At 33.7% G+C, this 19729-nt stretch overlaps 1 protein-coding gene across 5 annotated transcripts in view; it reads right to left on the bottom strand.

Moving 5' to 3' along the window:
- The window catches only part of DBT (dihydrolipoamide branched chain transacylase E2), a 55454-nt gene that overhangs the window by 34842 nt on the left and 883 nt on the right, over window positions 1-19729 (bottom strand). For 2 of the 5 annotated variants that reach the window (XM_007485029.3, XM_007485028.3), the window contains exons 2-4: window positions 7316-7439; window positions 5070-5145; window positions 3098-3279 (exon numbers count right to left, since the gene is read on the bottom strand). In XM_007485029.3, coding sequence (XP_007485091.1) covers window positions 3098-3279; window positions 5070-5145; window positions 7316-7439 — 382 coding nt within the window. Of the gene's footprint in view, window positions 1-3097; window positions 3280-4461; window positions 4561-5069; window positions 5146-7315; window positions 7440-19729 lie in introns of those variants that run through there. The other 3 variants (XM_056819130.1, XM_056819129.1, XM_056819128.1) reach the window with 2 other exon arrangements.

Genomic DNA, 19729 nt, shown 5'->3' on the forward strand with positions numbered 1-19729 from the left:
CTCTAAAGCTTTTTTTGAAGTACTTTCTGTATATTAGCTTATTATCAGCCTCACAAGATTTTGTGAAATAGGAACTATAGTTAGTATTACTAACATTTTACAAAAAAGGAAACAGTCAGAGACATTAGATGATTTGCTTCTGATCACAGGTGAGTGTCAAAGGTAAGGTTTGAACTCAGGTCTCTCCTAACAAAGTCCAGACTCTTTTTCTATTCTGTTCCCTTTTTACTTCCCTGAATCTTCTGATGAAGGTATATTCTCTTCCACTGTCATAGTCTAACCATGGGTCTTATTCCACTAATTATGTAGTAATTTTAATTTAGATGAGTTTTGTGATTATCTACTTAAAATTGATACATTATGGTTATGATTCCAAGTTTTCTTATATAAAAATTGAAAGAATTGCCTTTTATGATCACTGAATCTCTGAATATTAACTAACAATCCTATGCTTACTTAAAAAGATCTAAATAATTTTAGAGGAAAAATATGAACCTCAACATAAACAGCCACAATTATATTCACTTAATACTCCACATAACGGCTCAAAATACATTGTGAATAATGTATTAAACTGATATTAAATCAACAAATTATTGTACAAAAGAGAAATAATGTCATTGACATAGCCAGGACTAAAACAAAGGTCTCCAGACTCCCAGTCCAGTGTTTAATTTAATAAAGCCAAAAGTTTTTATTTTAAGACAAAGAAACAGGGATGAATGTTTTTTTGTCTTAAGAAAGGTATCTTAAGGAGCAACTAGGTGGCTCAGAGGCCAGGTCTGGAGATAAGGTCTTGCATTGGAATCTGACTTCAGATACTTTCTAGTTATGTGACCCTGAGCAAGGCACTTAAACCCAATTGCCTAGCCCTTACTGCTCCTCTACCCTGGAACTAATACTTAGTATTGGTTCTAAGACAGAAAAGGGTTTAAAAAAAAAGAAAAAGAAGGATATCTTAAAATAGGAAACATATTCCAGAAAAGTAGTGATTCACCAAATACCACAGCAATATGTTCCAATTTATATTTAATTGTTATGAAGTTTTTCTTAACACTGGGCCAAAAGCTACCCTTCTGTCATTTTCAGTCATACAAGCATAAGTCCAACTTACTATGTTAAAACAGTAGATGAAAAAAAAAATCATTAAACTTAATAGACAAAAGGGAGACATTTGATAAACATACTACTTTTCTCCTTTGGATATGCATTTTAATAGTTCAGTTAGGATTTCCTTGTAGGAAGGGCCAAAGGACATATTATTAAATTGCTGGCTAAACAGAAAACTATAATGGGTTCAGCTCCTCTTCTTATCTACAATGTAAGCTACCCTGAATTGAATACTTTTGTTAGAGAATTGCTATTAAATGAACAAGAACCAGAAAAAACATGTTGAAGATAACATTTGGATAATAATTCATTGTAACCATGTCCACAAAATACTAAGAACTATGTCTCATAGGACACAATTCACTTCATGCCTTTCATGTGGCAGTATTCATTACAATTGGATTTTATCTGTAATAATTATTCCAAAAGGCTTCAAAAACACTTTTATTTTCACAACTACCTTGTAAAATGAGCATAAGTATTAATTCCACTTTAAGGACAAAGAAATGAACACACAGGTTAAATGATGTATCTCAAGGTTACAGTTTTATAGTAGAACCAGGACTGAAAATACCTAGACATCTTGCTTTTTAGGTCAGTAATAATCCTACACAAACCAAAATTATCAGCTTGAAGAATCATAGTAGTTGAAATTCAAAGTTAGAAGAAAATTCAGTAGTCCTCTGGGCCAACCTGTACCCAAAAGTAATCCTCAAAAAAGAAGAAATTCAAGGAAACTTCCAGCCTCTGCTTGAGACCTTGAAAAATAATCCAAACACTTTTCAAGGCAGTCTCTTCTAATTCTGGTCTGCTCTAATTGATACAATACAAAGGTGTATGTTCTTTTTTGTAATACCAAAGTAAATTCTGTTAAAGAATACAGTACTATTTTTATTAGTAAAGGACTGGAAGGAAAGTGGCTGAACATTGTGGTATATGAAAGTAAAGAAATACTGGATTATGAGAAATGATCAATGAGGAATTCAGAGAAACTTAGCACAATTTATATGAGCAGATACAGAGTAAAAATAAGCACTCAGAGCTTTAAAATATAGATATTAGTTATCATTGAACCTTATTAGTTGGAAAATTTTCAGTTTAGCATTTCTTGAATATGGTATGCCTGACTGAATACAATGATGCCCTAAGTGATTATTGAAATGAGTATGGATCAAATAGCCCTTTCACTCCCAGCTGCTCTCTGGATGCTGGGCCTGCAATACTACCCAAGGAAGTCTTTGAGGCCCTAGAGGAGGGCTATTGACTTGCCCTTTTCATCTCACCCAGGCTGCAGAGCTGTTGTCCCTCACGTCCTATAAGTGTTTACTATTTGCCATCTCCATGACTATTGCTTGTTTTTTGGCTTACTGCTCTTTTCCATCTTCTTTCTTTAATTTTTCTATTCTATCCCTTTTGAAATTACTTTTTGTAAACTTTTATAGATTTGCTTGTATACATGCTATATATTCCCAGTGGAACCTGGGTTTCTTGGGGCAGGGATCATTTGGTTTTGGTCTTTGTATCGCCAGTACCTATCACAGTGCCTTAAGCAGCATAGGAGTTAAATAAAGCATTTGAATTAGAGTTCAGATTCCACTGAAAACGAGAAATGCCTTCTCCTTCCTATAACTTTTCCCATATTTCTTAGCTTACTGGTAAAAGAAACTATTAAAGTCATCACCAGCTAATGAGATTTTTTTTATAGTTTCTGGACATCTGATTTCCAGCTAATATATAGGCACATCCTTTTCTAAGCAGCAGTGACTTGGCATGCTACAAACTTAACTCATCAATTCATGTACTACAAAACAAGTTCCTTTTAAAATTTTTTTTGGTTTGGGTGAAGCACAATCAAAACCCTATAAAAGATATTAAAAAAAAACAAACTTGTGTGGCATCTTTAAAATCATTAAATTGGGATATTGTGACAACTGAAAAAGACAGCAGTGATACATTTGGCAAAATGGATAAATACACTTTACTATACCTTTTAGAGATTCTGTTTCTATGTCTACTAATGGCTTCCCCACAAAAGCAGTGTCCTCTAGAGCATAGTAGAGTTTTCTAATGATACCATCATAACGACTAGTGATAGTGACAGAAGCTTTATCACTTTGTACTTCACAGATGCTATCAAACTGAGACACAGTATCTCCTTCTTTTACATACCTAAAGAGAAAATATAAAATTATATAAATAATTAAAAATACAAAAACATCCTAAGAACATGCCTGCTATATGAGGTTAGACTGATAAGCTATCATACTTAGTGTTCTGTCTTTGAAAGAACAGTTACTTTGTACAACACAATAGCTGCCCTCCATGTGAACCCAAGAAATAAACATATCTCAAACATCCCTAATTGACATTTAAAAACCAACTATCTATTAATTAGCCTAAATCTTACTTAATAATACTATTTTCTATCCTTTATCAGTTTCCCCAACTGTATAATGTATGGGCTGGAGTTTATAACTTCCAAGTTGTCTTCAAGCTCTAAATCCTTTGATCCCAAGATCTTTTAAGATAATGGCTTCCATAGAAACACTTGCACAATAGTATTTTCTTTTATTTCATATTTATGTCTATGAATTTTCAAAGGGTTCCTTTTACCTATACAACTTTAGAATCTATTCAACAAACCCATGTTCCTCATCTATTGATTTTACATACCTGAATTATACTTATTTTGAATTTTCATCTTTCCAGACTAAAAAAAAAAATTAGGGCAGAGGGGGAGAGGGAAGAAATCTAATTTTTCAAAAGTTTTCTATTGCCATATCTTGGTATCCTCAGTTAATGTACTGACTATGAGGAAGTAGGTTTTGTTTTACTTTATTTTTTATATGGTAGTTTGGGAGAAAGGAAAAGAGAGATTTTAAATTAAGTGGAAATTTTTGCATTTAAATAAAACTTTCAAGATGATTAGTTACAATTTTATCACCTAAACCAGTAAGCATAAAACAAAAGTAGTTATTTTCATAATAGGCTATATTACAAACTTTGATAACTTTTTCAATATCAAATTTATAAACATTGCATTTAATAAGTAAAAGTCTTAGCTCTTCATAAGTGCTATTTCAAAAACATGTGAATAGCTACATTGTTATTAGACACTGGACTTCTCAAGGGTTCGTTTCTATTTTTTGAGAATTGAGAACATGCAAAGAGGATTCTATAGAGAAGAAAATAAAATAAAAAAGAAAGATGAGAAAATAAAAAAGCAATAAGCAGATTTTCAAATAACTATGTCACAAATTGATACATTTTATACCATCAAGCATATTGCTGAATGCAGCAGTTAGGTGGCACAGTAGATACAATGCCTGGCCTGAAGTCAAGAAGACTCACTTTCCCAAGTTCAAATCTGGCCTCAGATATTTACTGGCTTTGTGACCCTGGTCAAGTCACTTAACCCTGTTTGCTTCAGTTCCTCATCTGTAAAATGAACTAGAGAAGGAAATAGTAAACCATTCTAATATCTTTGCCAAGAAAATTCTAAATGGGGTAACAAAGAATTGGGCATGACTGAAACAATTGAACAACAACATAATGCTGGAACTAGTTTTATACCTTTATAGTTGAAAAGGCTATTTTCTACATAACAAGTGGCAGCTAGGTGACACAAAGCATCAGGTTTGGAGACAAGAAGACCTGATTTCAAATTTAACTTCCAGCACTTACTAGCTTCGTGACCTTGAGCAAGTCAAGTCACATAACCTGTTTGCCTCAGTTTGCTCACCTATAATATAGGGATAAAAATTGCACATAACTCCCAGGGCTATTGTGAGAATCAAATAAGATAATAATTGTAAAGCACTTAGCATAATGCCTGGCACAAAGTGCTATATAAAAATTAGTTATTATAATTACTTAATGTAATGATGAATATTATTATTTAAATTATTTTTTCTTGAATAAGTATTGAATTTTTTCAAGAAAAAGTTGAGTCAACTTACCATTCTTTAACTATCACTTCTGTAATCCCTTCTCCAATGTCTGAGAGTTTAAATTGAACGATTTGTCCACTTACAGCTTCAAAGAAAAGAAACCATCTTAATATATAACTCATTTATAAATATATTAACATATTTTTTCTCAAAGATTTCAGAATGATTTCAAGTTTAACTTGTGATTATATTCTCAAAAGACTCCATGAGGTTGGTGAAGCAATTGTTATTTACATGTGAATAAACAGAAAAGTTTTAGTAACTTGTTCAAGAATACATAGTAAATTGACAAAACAACAAAAATCAGATGTCTTGACTAATAGCATGGTATTCTTTCAATGTAAGGCCCATTCAACAAATTAATAACTTCATATATCAATTAATATCAATTAATAGTCTTCATACAGCCAAATAAAGATAATACTTAAAAGGGGAGTAATTTGTTAAGGGAAAATTGTACAACCTGATAATAATAGTCTAAGGAGACTTGTTTCTGGCTGCTTTTTTGTGCAAGTTGGGGTGGAAGATATTACTATCATTTCTTAATAGATTTACTGATGATTATTTAGCCTGGTGCCATCTTCATGGTTTTGTCAAAGTAGATATGTGGGTGTTAGAAGGCCTGCCTCTCATTTAGGCAGTCAGCTTGGGCAAAAGTTCTTTCTTCCTTTTCCCTTCCATTCAAGTCCCCTCTCTCATTTACTCTGCTAGCTCAGGAGCCCCACCTGGCACACTAGGCAGCACTGGGACAACAATGTTGTGAGGAACTCCAATGTTGCTAAAATATATGTAAATTATAAAAATAGAATTATATATAATTATGTATATAATAATAATATAGTATATCATACACTAATATGTAGTGTAGAGTTGAGTTAGTTCATCAAGAGGTTAAAAGAGGAAAGGGAGGAAAAATATAGCAATTTAAGAGTGATGGCTAGAAGAGAAATGAAGGGTGGAAGAAATGTAGGTCATGATAAAGATGAGCAAGGTTAGAGATCATAAAGCATAGGGAAAGATTAAATAACAGATAACTTTAGACTTTATGAACAAAAATCTATAGTATTCTCTGACCTGCTCCTGACTTTCCAGACTTCTTTTTCCACTATTCCCAGGGTCTTATTATCCTGGAGGCTGCCTTCACCACAGTGATCAAACAGCTTCTCACCTAGAATGATGCTTCTACTCTATAGTTCTTTCCTTTTATTTGATTGTTCCCTCCAGGAACCTCCATTTTAAGTAAGGGCTCTTAGGCTAGACAGGTTCAATTCTTCATTCCTCTCTGAGCCCTACTCTTAATTATTTAGACTTCTTTCTCAACCATTCCTCTAACATGAGTACTTCTCCCCATTTTAAATTTACTTTAATGTGTTGTTTTTTCCCATTAGAATGTAAGCTCCTCTCTAGGGAAAGGATTTTCATTTGTATTTTGTTTTTTTATAGCTAGCATATAACACAGTTGCAAGCACATAGTAAGCAACTAATAAATGCTTAGTAATTTGATTTGACCTTCCCTATCTAACCATTTAGTAATTAGCCAAGCAATAGAACAGAGGCAAACTTGATTTTCTGTAACACAGTGATTAATCTGTAAATTCACAAAATTTTTAACTGCCTTTAATTTGTACCTTGACATTTCTTTATATTGCAAAGTCACTTAAGACTAAATAGTTGACTAGGTATGTACTGCATAGATCATCAACAGCTTTTTCTAGAGAAGAGGTTAAAGAAAAGAAATGAAGGGGAAAGGCCACAATCCCAAGATAATGGGTCTTTGGGACAGAAATTCCTCTTCTCCCTTGGGCAAATGCAACCAAAGTTATCAGAAGTAGATGTTGAAAAGTCTTCTGTTTCAGAATGCACTGGTCTGATTTCATCGCAGGCCTGAACAATTTGTAAGATAGTTACAAATACTTCATTGAACAATGATGAATAAGGAAGAGGAAAAGACGCAGATTCTCCCTTTACTATATACTACATAATAAACATGAGATTGTTATCTCATAATGCTGTTTGATCCTCAAACTGAAAGCAAGTAGAAGTATGGAGGGTCTATGTGAGGACAACCAATTCCCAGTATTAAAACCATTCAAAAACATAGGACAGGAAAGTGGAACCTTATTTTACTCTCATAAATTCTATGTATTTACTTCCCAGATTCTTTAAATACTCTAAAGTGCTTGGGGGGGAAATAAACACATCTGATACAAAACACTCATATATATTAAATATTTCCTGTTAAAGTCCATACTTACTACTAGTTGTTCTCAATAACCGATGTGGATGACTAAACTGGAAGGAAGAATAACCAAAGAGACATGTATATTTTGGCTTCACAGCATGAATACTCCTGCATATTTGAATATGATTAACACAACTCTAGAAGAATAAAGAAAAGTTAATTTTTTTTAAAAAAATTATACAATTTCTTGTCAATTACATACTTTTAGCATGTCTTTTTAAAACTAAAATTGATATTAAAAACTAAGAGGTAACACAATTAGAATGTACAACAATATAGGAATAGGAAACTATCCAACTTATACTCTAAGGTTTTTTTTTAATCAGCCCATTTGACACTAATAGCTAATTTATTAAAACTAATACATTTTCATAAAGATTCCTATATGAACACATAAGATTGCTCCAACCAACATAATTCAATAATACAATACAACAAAATCAAACAATATAAAAGATCTTGTAAACATAAAAAGGTGTTCTTAATTCCCTCTCTCCCCTGTAATAGTATAACTTCCTGCTTGCAATCAGATTTATACCATTAATTACAACTTCTTAGGTAAGAAAGGTATACTTTTCTAATATGCTCTATATGAAAGCAAAATTACCTAGAATTAAGATTCAATAAAATGAATGAAAAAATGAATTATTGGAATTTAAGGAATTATCTGTGAAGTTGGACCAGATTATCCCTAGGGTCTATTTCAGCTCTAAAAAAAAATAATTATAGTAGCTCATATTTGTACAATGCTTTCAAGGTTGAAAAACACTTTATTTACATTATCTTATTTGATAATCAGAACTCTATAATGTAAGTACTACAAGTATTATTACTCCATTTATGAAAGGGGTCACTGAACCTCAGAATGATTAACTGACTGGCCTGGCACCAGTCCTACCAGGTGATTACATTATGATGCCTATGATTTGGTTAAAATGTTTTATTTTTATTCTGATAAATTTATTTGCTATAAAGTTATAATGATTACTTAATCATATTTGACTAGACTAAATTTTAAAGGTAGAAAGGACATTCAAGATGGCACTATGCTAGACACTCAAGATATAAAGACAAAAAAAAGAAAGTCCCTTCCATAAGGTTTTTATTTATATTTTACTTCAAGTAACACATACAAGTAAAGGCAAAAATATATTCAAAAGGAAATGAGAGATTACATAATGGGGTGGGAGTGGGAAGGCAGGACAGAAGGGTGATGGGTAGAGAAGTAGGGAGAATAGGACTTCTCAGCAATCAAGAATGGTTAAATAATTTACCTAAGGAAATAACTGATTAGTTGTAGAACCAGGACTAAAATTCAGGTCTCAATTCTAAGGCCCAGTGTCCTTTCCATTACATTGTGCTAGTCTGTTTTTAAGTAAGAGTAGTGTGTCTTACATTCTATATCCACCCCAACCCACCTCCTTTTCCCCTGCTACTCTCAGGTACTTTTATCATATGAGTTTGGTAGAGTTACAAAAACAATATGCATAAAATTGGCATAACTCATAAATACCCTTGAATCAAATCAAAGGGATAAAAGAGGTACAAAAAAAAGATCTTAATCAGATTGGAAGGAATGAAATACTTCAAGTCATTAGATGAAATGAGTTATATGGGAATTATATTGGGGCTAGATGAAGAAAATCAATCAAATCCTGTGGGGCTTGGATAAAACAACAGCAAGCCAGTTTCAGAGTCAAGCCAGTATTCCAAAAAGCAGTTCAGCCTAGGATGGCACAGTTCCAGAAAGGGAATTGATAGAAGGGGGATGGAGAAGAGTCTCTGTCTCCTTCCCCTCCCCCTCTTCCCATTAGCTTAAGATGATCATGTGAAATTCAAAAAGTCAGAAGATGTGTTCTGTGTAAATACAATTTTGTACCCTTGGACTTCATCTCCCAGAATCCCTTTCCTTTTCGTACCAACTGGGAAACTCCTTTCTCTCAGGCTTTTACTTTTGTCTTTTTATTCCTTTACTTCAAGTGATTATTAATAAATCTTATAAAAATAATACTTGGAGTATTAGATATTAATTTTTAATCTTACAGTACTTTTCCATTGTGATTCATAGTACTGCCCTGGAACAGTTGATGATAGCAGCATTTGCACTGGGAGCCTAGGACAAATTGTACATACTTAAGAACTTCAAGACTCTGCATCTAGTAGGAGAATGCGACAAATTCTTTGTCATCCTTAACTAAAAAAGGGAAGTAACTTTGGCTGGCTGGCTAACTGATATCAACTGAATAATCAATGGTGGAACTGGGGAGGGCTTAGACCTTATAAAACACCATCCCTAACTCCCTGAAGAAAGAAGTAGTCTGAGGCAGCAAAGTAGTTCAATGGATAGGGAGCCAGGTCTCATACACCTCCAAGTTGTGTGACCCTAGGCAAGTCATTTAACCCCAATTGCCCTCCCCTTATCACTCTTTTCTTTTGGAACCAATACTTATTATCAATTTTAACACAGAATGTAAGGGTTTTTCAAAAAGAAAAAGCAATTTTCTGGTAACTTTTTCCTTTTATTTACTTTGAAGACAGAAAATTCCAAATACTAGTCTGAGGTGTTATCAAGGAGCAGAAACACAACTACTTCTAAATGTTCTGATTTCTTTTTCCAGTATTGTCAATCTAGCACAGACATCTTGTAACATTCCTAATGTAATTGATGGTGTTTGAACTTTTTGTTTTAATGTGTTATAAATCCCAGAGGTACCAGGAAAAAAATGCAATCTTAGGTTTTAGTATAGATTTAACATTCAGTGCCTTATGAGACAACTTAAAATGAAAGTATAATTTACTTAACATTTAATTACCCAAGTTATAGCTTACATATTAAGAAGAGTAAGTTAGAAAAATGGTAGATTAAGAAGTTTGTGCTAAATGATGGGTGGAAATCCCAAGTGAAACAATAACAATGCTGCTGCATAGGTATTTTTCTTGGAGTGTCATCCTCATTTGTGTGACTTATTTTGATGTTTTCCTGCCCTTTGCTGAAAGCAAATTTGCAGTTAAATTTTCTGTGGAAATATTTCTTAAAAAGAAACAAATGTTAAGGTTAATTCATGTCATGGTGTTAATTAAAACAGCTTTGAATTGTGTTTTGTTTTTGCATTTGACATGTCTGGGATGATAAGAAATACTTCTGTGGATACTATACATGATAAAAGAAGAGCTACTTTTTACCTTCATTCCCTTTAGTCAATGTGGATTTTTTTCCCCAAAATTTGATAACTTCTCAAATTTTACTTAGTATTGTCAACTCAATTACTGAATTTTGTTACCTCTTCTGCTAGTAATGTTATATATGTGTAATAAAAGTCAATGTGGGAGATAATTAAAAAAAGAAAAAAGAAAGAAAGAAGTTGTCAGCCATGATATGGGGACCTGACCTGCCAATGCTTATGGAAGTTGGAAGAGTGAACCTGGAGAGAATGCCTTATTTTTTAAAGGCAATTTTTCCTTATGAATAATCCTGAAGTATTTTTCATTATATTGCATAATGTGAAAGTCCCCATGATACTTAATAAAATTATAAAACTGTATGTTTCATTATCAAGACATTGGAAAGTCTATAAACATAAAAGCATAAATAAAAACAATGGCAAATACATATTGAAGGACACAACCAAACTCCTGGTTCCTTCATATCACCTGCTGGATTAGAAAGATGGTTATTTTAAGATGCTTACTCTAATTTCTTTGAAAAGAGAAGCCATAGTGCCTGGAATATAGTAGACACTTAATAAATGACTGTTGGCATGAAAAATTCCAATTTTTTTGTAAAGCATTCAAAATGAGGCTAAATGTAAGAAAAGAAGAATTAAGAATTCTTAAGTGTCATAATTTATCTTTTCATCCTTTCCTATTGATCTCTCTTTTTTCATAGTTTATAGGGCTCAGTTTATAGGGCTCTTTCTACTCTACTCCCCATTTCCTCACTATTGTGAAAGGAAATTCTTGGTTCTCTTTGTCTACTCTGAGTTTGTACTTGTGAAAAGGGAATCCTTTGTTCTCTTTGCCTAATTGGAGTTAACACTTTGGAATAACAATAACTTAAGTAGGCTTACTTAGTACCTCATTACACTGATGACAGGACTCTCTTATCTACTTTTGAATTAATCAACAAAAGTGAATACACCCATACTTAACCCTAAAGTAAGGGAAGTCCACAAACTCTTACTCATAGGAGGAGAGTTAATACCTTTAGAGGTGAGAAGCCAGCAAGATATTTGGAAGAGCTCCAACCTTTTTTTTTTTTTCTAATTCAAACAGCTAGAAACTTTTGAATTCTTTTAAGAGTTCATACACTCAGAAACATGTGAATCCAAGGGTGACAACTCAGAAAAGTCTGAATCCTAGGAGGAGAGTTGCTACCTTCAGAGGATGAGAAGTATGACAATTTTGGAAACTGTGATTGGCCCTTGTGAAGAGGGATGGGGATAAAAGCCACAAAATTCTTTGGCTGGCAGGCTGGTGAAGTTGAGTCTTGTGGAGAGTGTCTCCTGGAGATAGTCTTCCAGGGAACCTCATTGGAGACTGCATTGTGGATCCTAACTTCAACTTTGACTCCTGGAATACTTGGTTGGGTAAGTTAAAAGGCTGACTCCTTTCCTAGTTTCCTAAGAGACTAGCTTCCATCTTAGAGGAGGCCATGTGATTACTCATTACTGGCCTTCCTGGCTGAAGACTAGTATAGGTATTTTCTCTAACCTCTTTCACATTTCTCTATTGTTTCCCTTCTATTTTGGCAAATAAACTGCGTCCAATCATTAAATTTAACCTTTACACTATCCTGTATTGTCCTCATCCCCAATAAAGTTGGATTTGTTTTTCTCAGTAATCTGGAAAGGGTTCAAGATGCCTGAAGAAAGAACAATATGTAAACCTTAAGGAAATAAGTAAGCTTAGTTAATAATAGTTACCATTTACATAGCACCTAAAAGTTTATAAAACCTTTTACATACATTATTTTCTTTGATTCTCACAACAATACTGGAAGTAAATGCTATTGTTATCTTCATTTTACAGATGAGGAAACTGTGACAGAAAAGTTAAATGACTTGTCCCGAGTCACACGGTGAATAAGTGCCTGAGACAGGATTTGAACTAGTGACTCCAAGTCTTTGCCACATAGTTAATCCAACTAGGTGTATGAATTCGTGAATCAAAACCTAAAATTCTGAAAACATAAAAATTTCACTGATGAAAATTTTTTAAGTGGGTAACAGTTAGCTATTAAATAGGTTCATATCCTTTTGCACTGGAGGAACCTCTGAAATAATTTAGTGCATATCCTCATTTCCCAGAGGAATAAAGTAACTCTACTCAAGTGTCTTGTCCAAGTTTAAACCAGTGGGAAATGGAAGGGTCAAGATCTGAATAAGAAGGTCTTTTGAATTTAATCAAACTGACAAGTATTTTTCAAGTGCTTACTATGCAAATGAACCACCTAGCTACCTTTACTTTCTATAAAAACACCAAATCTAAAAATTTTACCATACCATGCTACCTTAAATAGAACCAACATTAGATATGTTTAAAAGGTTCAGAAACTTCATAAGCTAACTCAATATGCCTAAGATGTCCCATTACAAAATTTATATTTTATAGATTTAAACAGACAATTTTAGAAAAGGCAAAGTTTTAAGGGGAAAAAAGGTTATGGCTTAAATTGTTTTTAATTAATAGAGTACAAAGTTTTCTTTTAAGTTTTTCACAGCATTATTAATTTTACAATTTTGTAAAGTGCTTCCTAATCTTTCATATTACTTTACATTACCCTAGGGCTATTTTAAAGTTCAGTGGTTTCCTATAACCAGAAGGACCAAATATAAAATCCTTTTTGGCTTTTAAGGCCCTTATAAGTATTCTCATAACTTTCTTGCCCCCCTCTCTTACATGATATATAATCTAGTGACACTGTCCTTGCTGTTTTTCCTACAAGAGTCTCTACCTCCAGCTCTGAGCATTTGTACTGGCCACCTACCAGGCCTAGAATGCCCTCTCTCCTCACCTCAGTCGCATGGCTTCCCTAGCTATCTTCTTATTTAAAATCCCATCTTCTACAAGGCCTTTCACAGGTCCCTTTATTGTTAGTACCTTCTCTCTGAGATTTTTGTTGTTGATGAATCATTCAGTCTGACTCTCCATTTAATGTGTTTATATCTTGTAAGAACACAATTGTTTACTCTTTTCCCCACTGGAATGGGTCCTAGAGGGTAGGGACAATATTTTCTGCCTTCTCCTGCATCTCCAGGATTTAACAAAGGTTCTAGCACATAGAAAGCACTTAAATACTCTTTGATTAGTTGAATATATTGTGATACAAACTATTTCCAAGCAAGAAGAAAGACTTGGTCCTTTTTAGGCATGACACCAAATGTATGACCTACAAATGAAAAACCAACAATGTGATTTCCTCTTAAAGTTCCTAATAATGGCTAAATACCTACTAATTACTCTATCCTAAAACATAAATAACCCTGAATCACTGATTTCTGATTTCATAGAAACAGTTTTCTAAAATAACTATTTTCAAATTTGGAATGAGAAGTCCTATTTTACAAATTTTAACTCATAATACATAAAAATCTAAAGGACTAAAAATAAAACTTTAAAATAACAAAGGCTTAACTTTCTCAAATTCTTACATCTTTTCTGTTTCTCTTATTTTTTTTCCAGAATTAAATCAACAATTGACCTGGCATATGGTAGGCACTTAAATGCTCGTTCACTTGAAAATTATTTTTTTTTGGTAGGATAGACAAAATGAGGCTAAATATAAGAAAACAAAACATAAAAAAAATTCTTAAGTGCAATAATTTTTCTCTTTATCCTTAGATGTCATAGGTATTTGGAGATGTTAGTCTGATAGTCAGAAGAGAGGTTAGGACTATAAGAAAGAAATTTACTCCCCACCCCCACCCCCGGGTTGCACAGGTGACATATCTCATGTCGTGACTATCCGCATACCTTGCATAAGCCTGAACTTGACCCAGAGACAAGAATTGTGTGAATGAAATCACTGAGTGGATTGGGACACAAGATAGAATGGCAGTGGGGAAAAGGCTGCAATGGAGTCAAGAGATCATGAGATAGGGGGCAGAGGGGATGTCACTTATATTGTTTCCTGTACTGCCCCACCAGGCAAAACAGAAAGCCACAGCTGGCTCTTGAGACATGATATGTGAAAGCTATTAAGCGGAGAAAAAGTTTGATAAACTGAGGTCAGAGCAGATTTCACTCTCTCCTCTTTCACATTTGTTGCTGGCTGGACTTCCCTGTGAATGTGGCTAGGGGGCCCTAATGGTGGCCACAGAATAGCAAGCTAAATGGAGCAGCAAGTAACCTGTATCTCCCTCTCTCCTATTTTTCCATCTTTTCCCCTATTACTTTTGATTTAATAAAATTATCAATTTATGGCTACTGTCATAATTTTTGCATTTATAGGACTCAAAAAGTAGATTTGAGAATCAGCAGCATACAAATGATAATTAAATTCATGGGAGTTGAAAATACCAAGTGAAATAGCAAAGAAAAGTGGCCCCAGGACAAAGCCTTATTTGACATCCATCAAATTCAACTTTGAAAGGTAACAAAGGATGATGAGAACAGTGTTGTCAGAAAAGCTGGATTTGAATTTCATCTCTGATGACTATGTAGGCTTGGAAAGGTCACTTAACCTTTGTAAGTCTCTTTTCTCATCTTCAAACTGTCACTATCTCTCTCATATTGTGAGGTCCAAATGACAATGTTAAAGTAGTGTTAGAGCATTTTGCAAACTTTTCAGCACTCTATAGATGGCAGTTCAACATTGCCATCTCAACTGATGCCAGAAAAAACAGAAATTTAGGCTTAACATAAATGGCTTATACCATAGCCACAATAAACTAAAAACATATAAGTGACCTATACATAAAAGATCATCACATTAAACAAAATAAGAGGATATGGAATGGGAATACTATTTACGACCATGGCCAGAGGCAGAATTTTAAGTGAACAAGAGATCAAGACTATCAAGAAAGAAAAACAAACACCTTCAAAACTTTTTTATAAGGTCAAAGCTATGAGAATTAAAAGGAAAAACTGGGGTGGGGGAGAGAATTGGATAGATAAGTGGTGATATGATCAAAAGAATGCAAATAGTTTTGAAATAAAATATAAATTATGAACGTGGGATTACGTGGGAAATTACGTGGGAAAAAATCCAAATCATTAACATTAAGATGCATAAATTGTTTTAAATCAAGCTCATTGGACAGGAAAGGAGGACAACAATGAAAAAGTCAATTTTTGGAAGGCTGGAAGGGCAGAAACATCTATGCATGGTTGGTAAATTGGTCCAAGAATTCTAGTAAAAAATTTGGAACTATATCCAAAAAGTCATTAAACTGTCTTTCAACTCAGTGATATTCATAATGAGGCATTAGACCCCAAAGAGATTAAAGAATGAATCCATATATATATATAAATATTCATACACTTTTTATGGCCAAAATGAACTGGAAACAAAGTGGGTACCCATTAATTGAGAAACGGCTAAGCAAACTGCAGTATGTAGCATAGACCCCTCTCCCCCTACCACATGCTGGTTACACTCAACCCAACCTCCCTTACCCTACATAGAGGAGGGAGAAAGCACTCCCATTGGGCTGCTGGATTGAGGGGCAGGTAAAATGAGGAGTGTTCTCAGTGAGTGTAGAGAGGGAGAGGGAAGTAATCCCAGCTCTGTAGCCTGTGAGCTGCCTACCTTGCCCCCTATGCATTCCCATTGGGCTACTGCACAGAGGGATGGGTGATGTGAAAAAATGTCACCAGGTATGATGCAGACAGGGAATGGGGGGTGGGATGGAGCAGCTCTGTGGGAGTCCCTCTGCTTTTCTAGTAATGAACTTTGGGGTTGGGGGGTGGGAAGGGAGGGTGGTCAAGTACCCACAGAGAGTGTTTTGTGTGCCATCTTTGGCACCTGTGTCATAGGGTTGCCATTACTGTCCTAGAGTCATAAGAAATTCAGAGAGGCAGTTCAGTGATGAAATGGATAGTCAGTTAACTTGGGCTCTAAAATCCTCTCAGAAACTTCCCATGTTATGTTACCCTACGCAAGGTGCTAGAAGGGGATTTGATAGACTTCTAAAGTTTCTTCTAGTTCAGAATCTATGATCCTATGAATACAAAGGAAACACAATGAAATTAGCAAAACTAAAAAGACACAATGCCCACAATAATGTAAAGGCAAATAACTTTGAAAGATTTCATAATTCAGATGAAAGCAATGACTATTTTTGACTCTGGAAAAATGATGATGCAATATTGAGATGCTCAACTAAATATATGTTAGACATGACCAAAGCATTACTTTGATTGATTGTACTCGTTACAAGAGTGGGGGAGAATGAGTTAGGTGGAAGGGAAGGGAAGAAGAGATGTAGGAGGGAGAAAAAGAAAAAATAAAAATTTAAAAATATACCAGAAGAAAAAAAAACCAAAATGTACACAAGCAGAAAGATTTTATTATTATACTCTAAAATTTAAGATCATAAACTTAGGACTGGAACCCCAAAAGCCACTTAACCCTATCATTTTACAGAAGGGCAACTGAATTCCAGAGAGGTTAAATGACTTGACCAGGATCCCACAAGTAAGAGGTGACAGTGCCAGGATATGTTCTGTTCAATGTATCCCAGGCATATTTAAAAACAACAACTATATAACAGAAGTTTGCTATTTCATATACAATGTTCTATTTTTATATTGAGATGTTTGTGTATGTTGATGTTCATAATAAGATTTTTAAAAGTGAATCTTAAAAACTAACCATCAGAATCCCCTCGCCTCAGAAGAATATTAGTGCTTTCACAAACTAAAATAGGGATTTAAATTTGTGCTCAAAAATCCTTTTTGTGAATCTGTTTCTATGCTACAGGCTACTTAATAGCAAGGTACAATTCAAGAATCAGGGTTTCACCTTATGAAATATCTATGCTATATTCATTTTATAAATACTCAAAGATATTCAACAATATTTAAAATCTTAGATCATAAGTTTGGAATTGGAAAGGACTTACAACCCTCTAGTTCAATTCAGATCAGGGAGGCCCAAAAAAATTAACTAACTTGCCAAGTTGGTAAGTAGTAGAACTGAGAATTGAAACCAAGACCTAGGATTCCAAATCCAGACTCTTTCTAACTTACTAGGCTTCTTCCATTGATCACAAATGAAAGTATTCTTGAGGCAATATGATATAATGAAGACAGGAATGGATTTGAGATCAGAGAATCTAGATTCAAATCCTGTTTCTCCTTATTTCTTCTAATGCACTGAGCAAGTCTGTTCTCTTATCTAGATCTGTTTCCTACTCTGTAAAATAAGGGTTTTATCTAAATTATTTCTAAGATCTTCCCATTCTAAATTATATGAAATGTTTTATTCTATATATAGGACAGATAAAAAGCATTATATTAATTTTCTAATAACAATATGGCTTTAAAATTCACATATATATTGTACACTTTGGGGATTCATTCTTGACATAGATTACTGCCTCAGCAAAAATTAATCCAGATACAGCAATAATCTACTATAGTGAGAGATAGAAAGGATAGGAGTTGAACCTGTAAATCCACCAGAATAATTCCAGAATGACAAAACTTCTACCAATGTATATAGGCACCTTCTCTGCAATTTATAGTCTTAAAGACCTGTAGATTGGAGTTAAGAATGGTTTTGTGGTTGTTGTTGTTTTTTAAACCACTAGTAATGCTTACTAGAGGGACAAGGATAAATAAAGGAAGCACATGAACATAGGAAGAGAAATCAACAAGCATTTATTAAGCCCCCTCTATGTGTCAGGCACTAGAGATACAAAACCATAAATTAAATAGCTCTCATTTATGTCAAAATTGAAACCCAAATCAATTTTAAAAAATAAAGAGAATACTACATATGCTCATTTAAAATCGTATTATCATGAAATAAAGAGAGATAAAATAAAAAGGTAATAAAGAAGATATCTGGAAATCACTTAGCACAGTTTTTGGCACATAGTAAAGGCTATATAAATGTTAGCTATTATTATTAATAGGATGTCTTATTATCTGACTTAAATGTAGAATAAATCATTTCATAGGGTTTAGATCTAGAACATCTTAGATATCATCTAGGTCTAAGGATTTTTAACCCAAAATCTGATAACTTGTTTTTAAATAAATAAACAAACAAACAAATATATATATATATATATATATGTGTGTAGATAGATAGATAGATAGATAGATATAATACACACAGTTATTTCTTAAACATCTCCAAAGTTAGGGGCTGTTGAGACCTGGAAAATTCCTGGAAAAATTTTTGGCTCTCCCTTGGTAGCAGAGAAGTCTGAATTTTTTCTTTGTCCTTTATGGGGTGTTTACAGTACCTTATTGTAAATTTTGGGTTAAGCATGCATTTCTAAGTATCTAAACTTTTTCTGAATCATCTGCTGGCCTTCAAGGCATTGTCTAAGGCTTCCATAAAAGTTCCCCAAAATTCTCATTCAATTTCTTCCACCTTCCCTCAATATATGGAAATGTGGAAAGTCTCAATGTGGATGGGATAACAGTATTTAAATTTAATTGATTTCTTTCCACATTTCCACATTGCAATTATTATTTTAGGCATTTACCCACATTATTCTGAAAAGGGGTTCACCAGCTTCAAAAAACTGTTAAAAGGTTCTATGACATGAAAAAGGTTAATAACTCCTCATTTAGACAAAACTCTCTCACTTCACAGAGGAAGAAACTGAGTTCTAGACAGTTAAAATGACTGCTCTCATAGTTTATAAGGAGAGATAGAGACTGAACCTGTGATTTAAATGATACGAAGAATGACTACATGGAGAAACTATTCACCAGTGCAGTTAGAAACCTTTACAACATATCAGAACAGAAATTTATAGCCCTTTTTTGTGTTACAGATCCCTTTAGTAGTTTAGTAAAGCCCTCAGACTCCTCAGAAAAATGATTTTTGATGTATAAAAAAACATAGGATTACAATGGAAGACAGTTATATTGAAATACAGTTATCGATTTTTTAAAAATTAAGTATATTTTAAGTTTGTTTTGTTTTTTTTTTATTAGAGCCCCTGTTTAAGAGAGTTTCTTAGAACACTTAGAGAGGTTCCAGGATCCCAGAAAGAAGGATTATCTGTCAGAAGTTGGAGTTGAAACCAGGGTCTTCCTGGCTTCAAGGCCTAGCTCTCCATCGACTTATTTCAAGAATACACATAAAGGCTGGATGTCTCTAGAGCTTAAAGCAGTACTAAGACTTTTGTGGCATACTTTATGTAGACAACATATGTGAAAAAAAGCGATTCTAGGTAATATGGCAGAGAAGTGGTAAGGAGAAGGGAGATGTCAAGAAAATAATAACACTAATAATGAC

The sequence above is a fragment of the Monodelphis domestica genome, chromosome 2 (assembly GCF_027887165.1).
Source record: "Monodelphis domestica isolate mMonDom1 chromosome 2, mMonDom1.pri, whole genome shotgun sequence".
Classification (NCBI taxonomy): Eukaryota; Metazoa; Chordata; class Mammalia; order Didelphimorphia; family Didelphidae; genus Monodelphis; species Monodelphis domestica.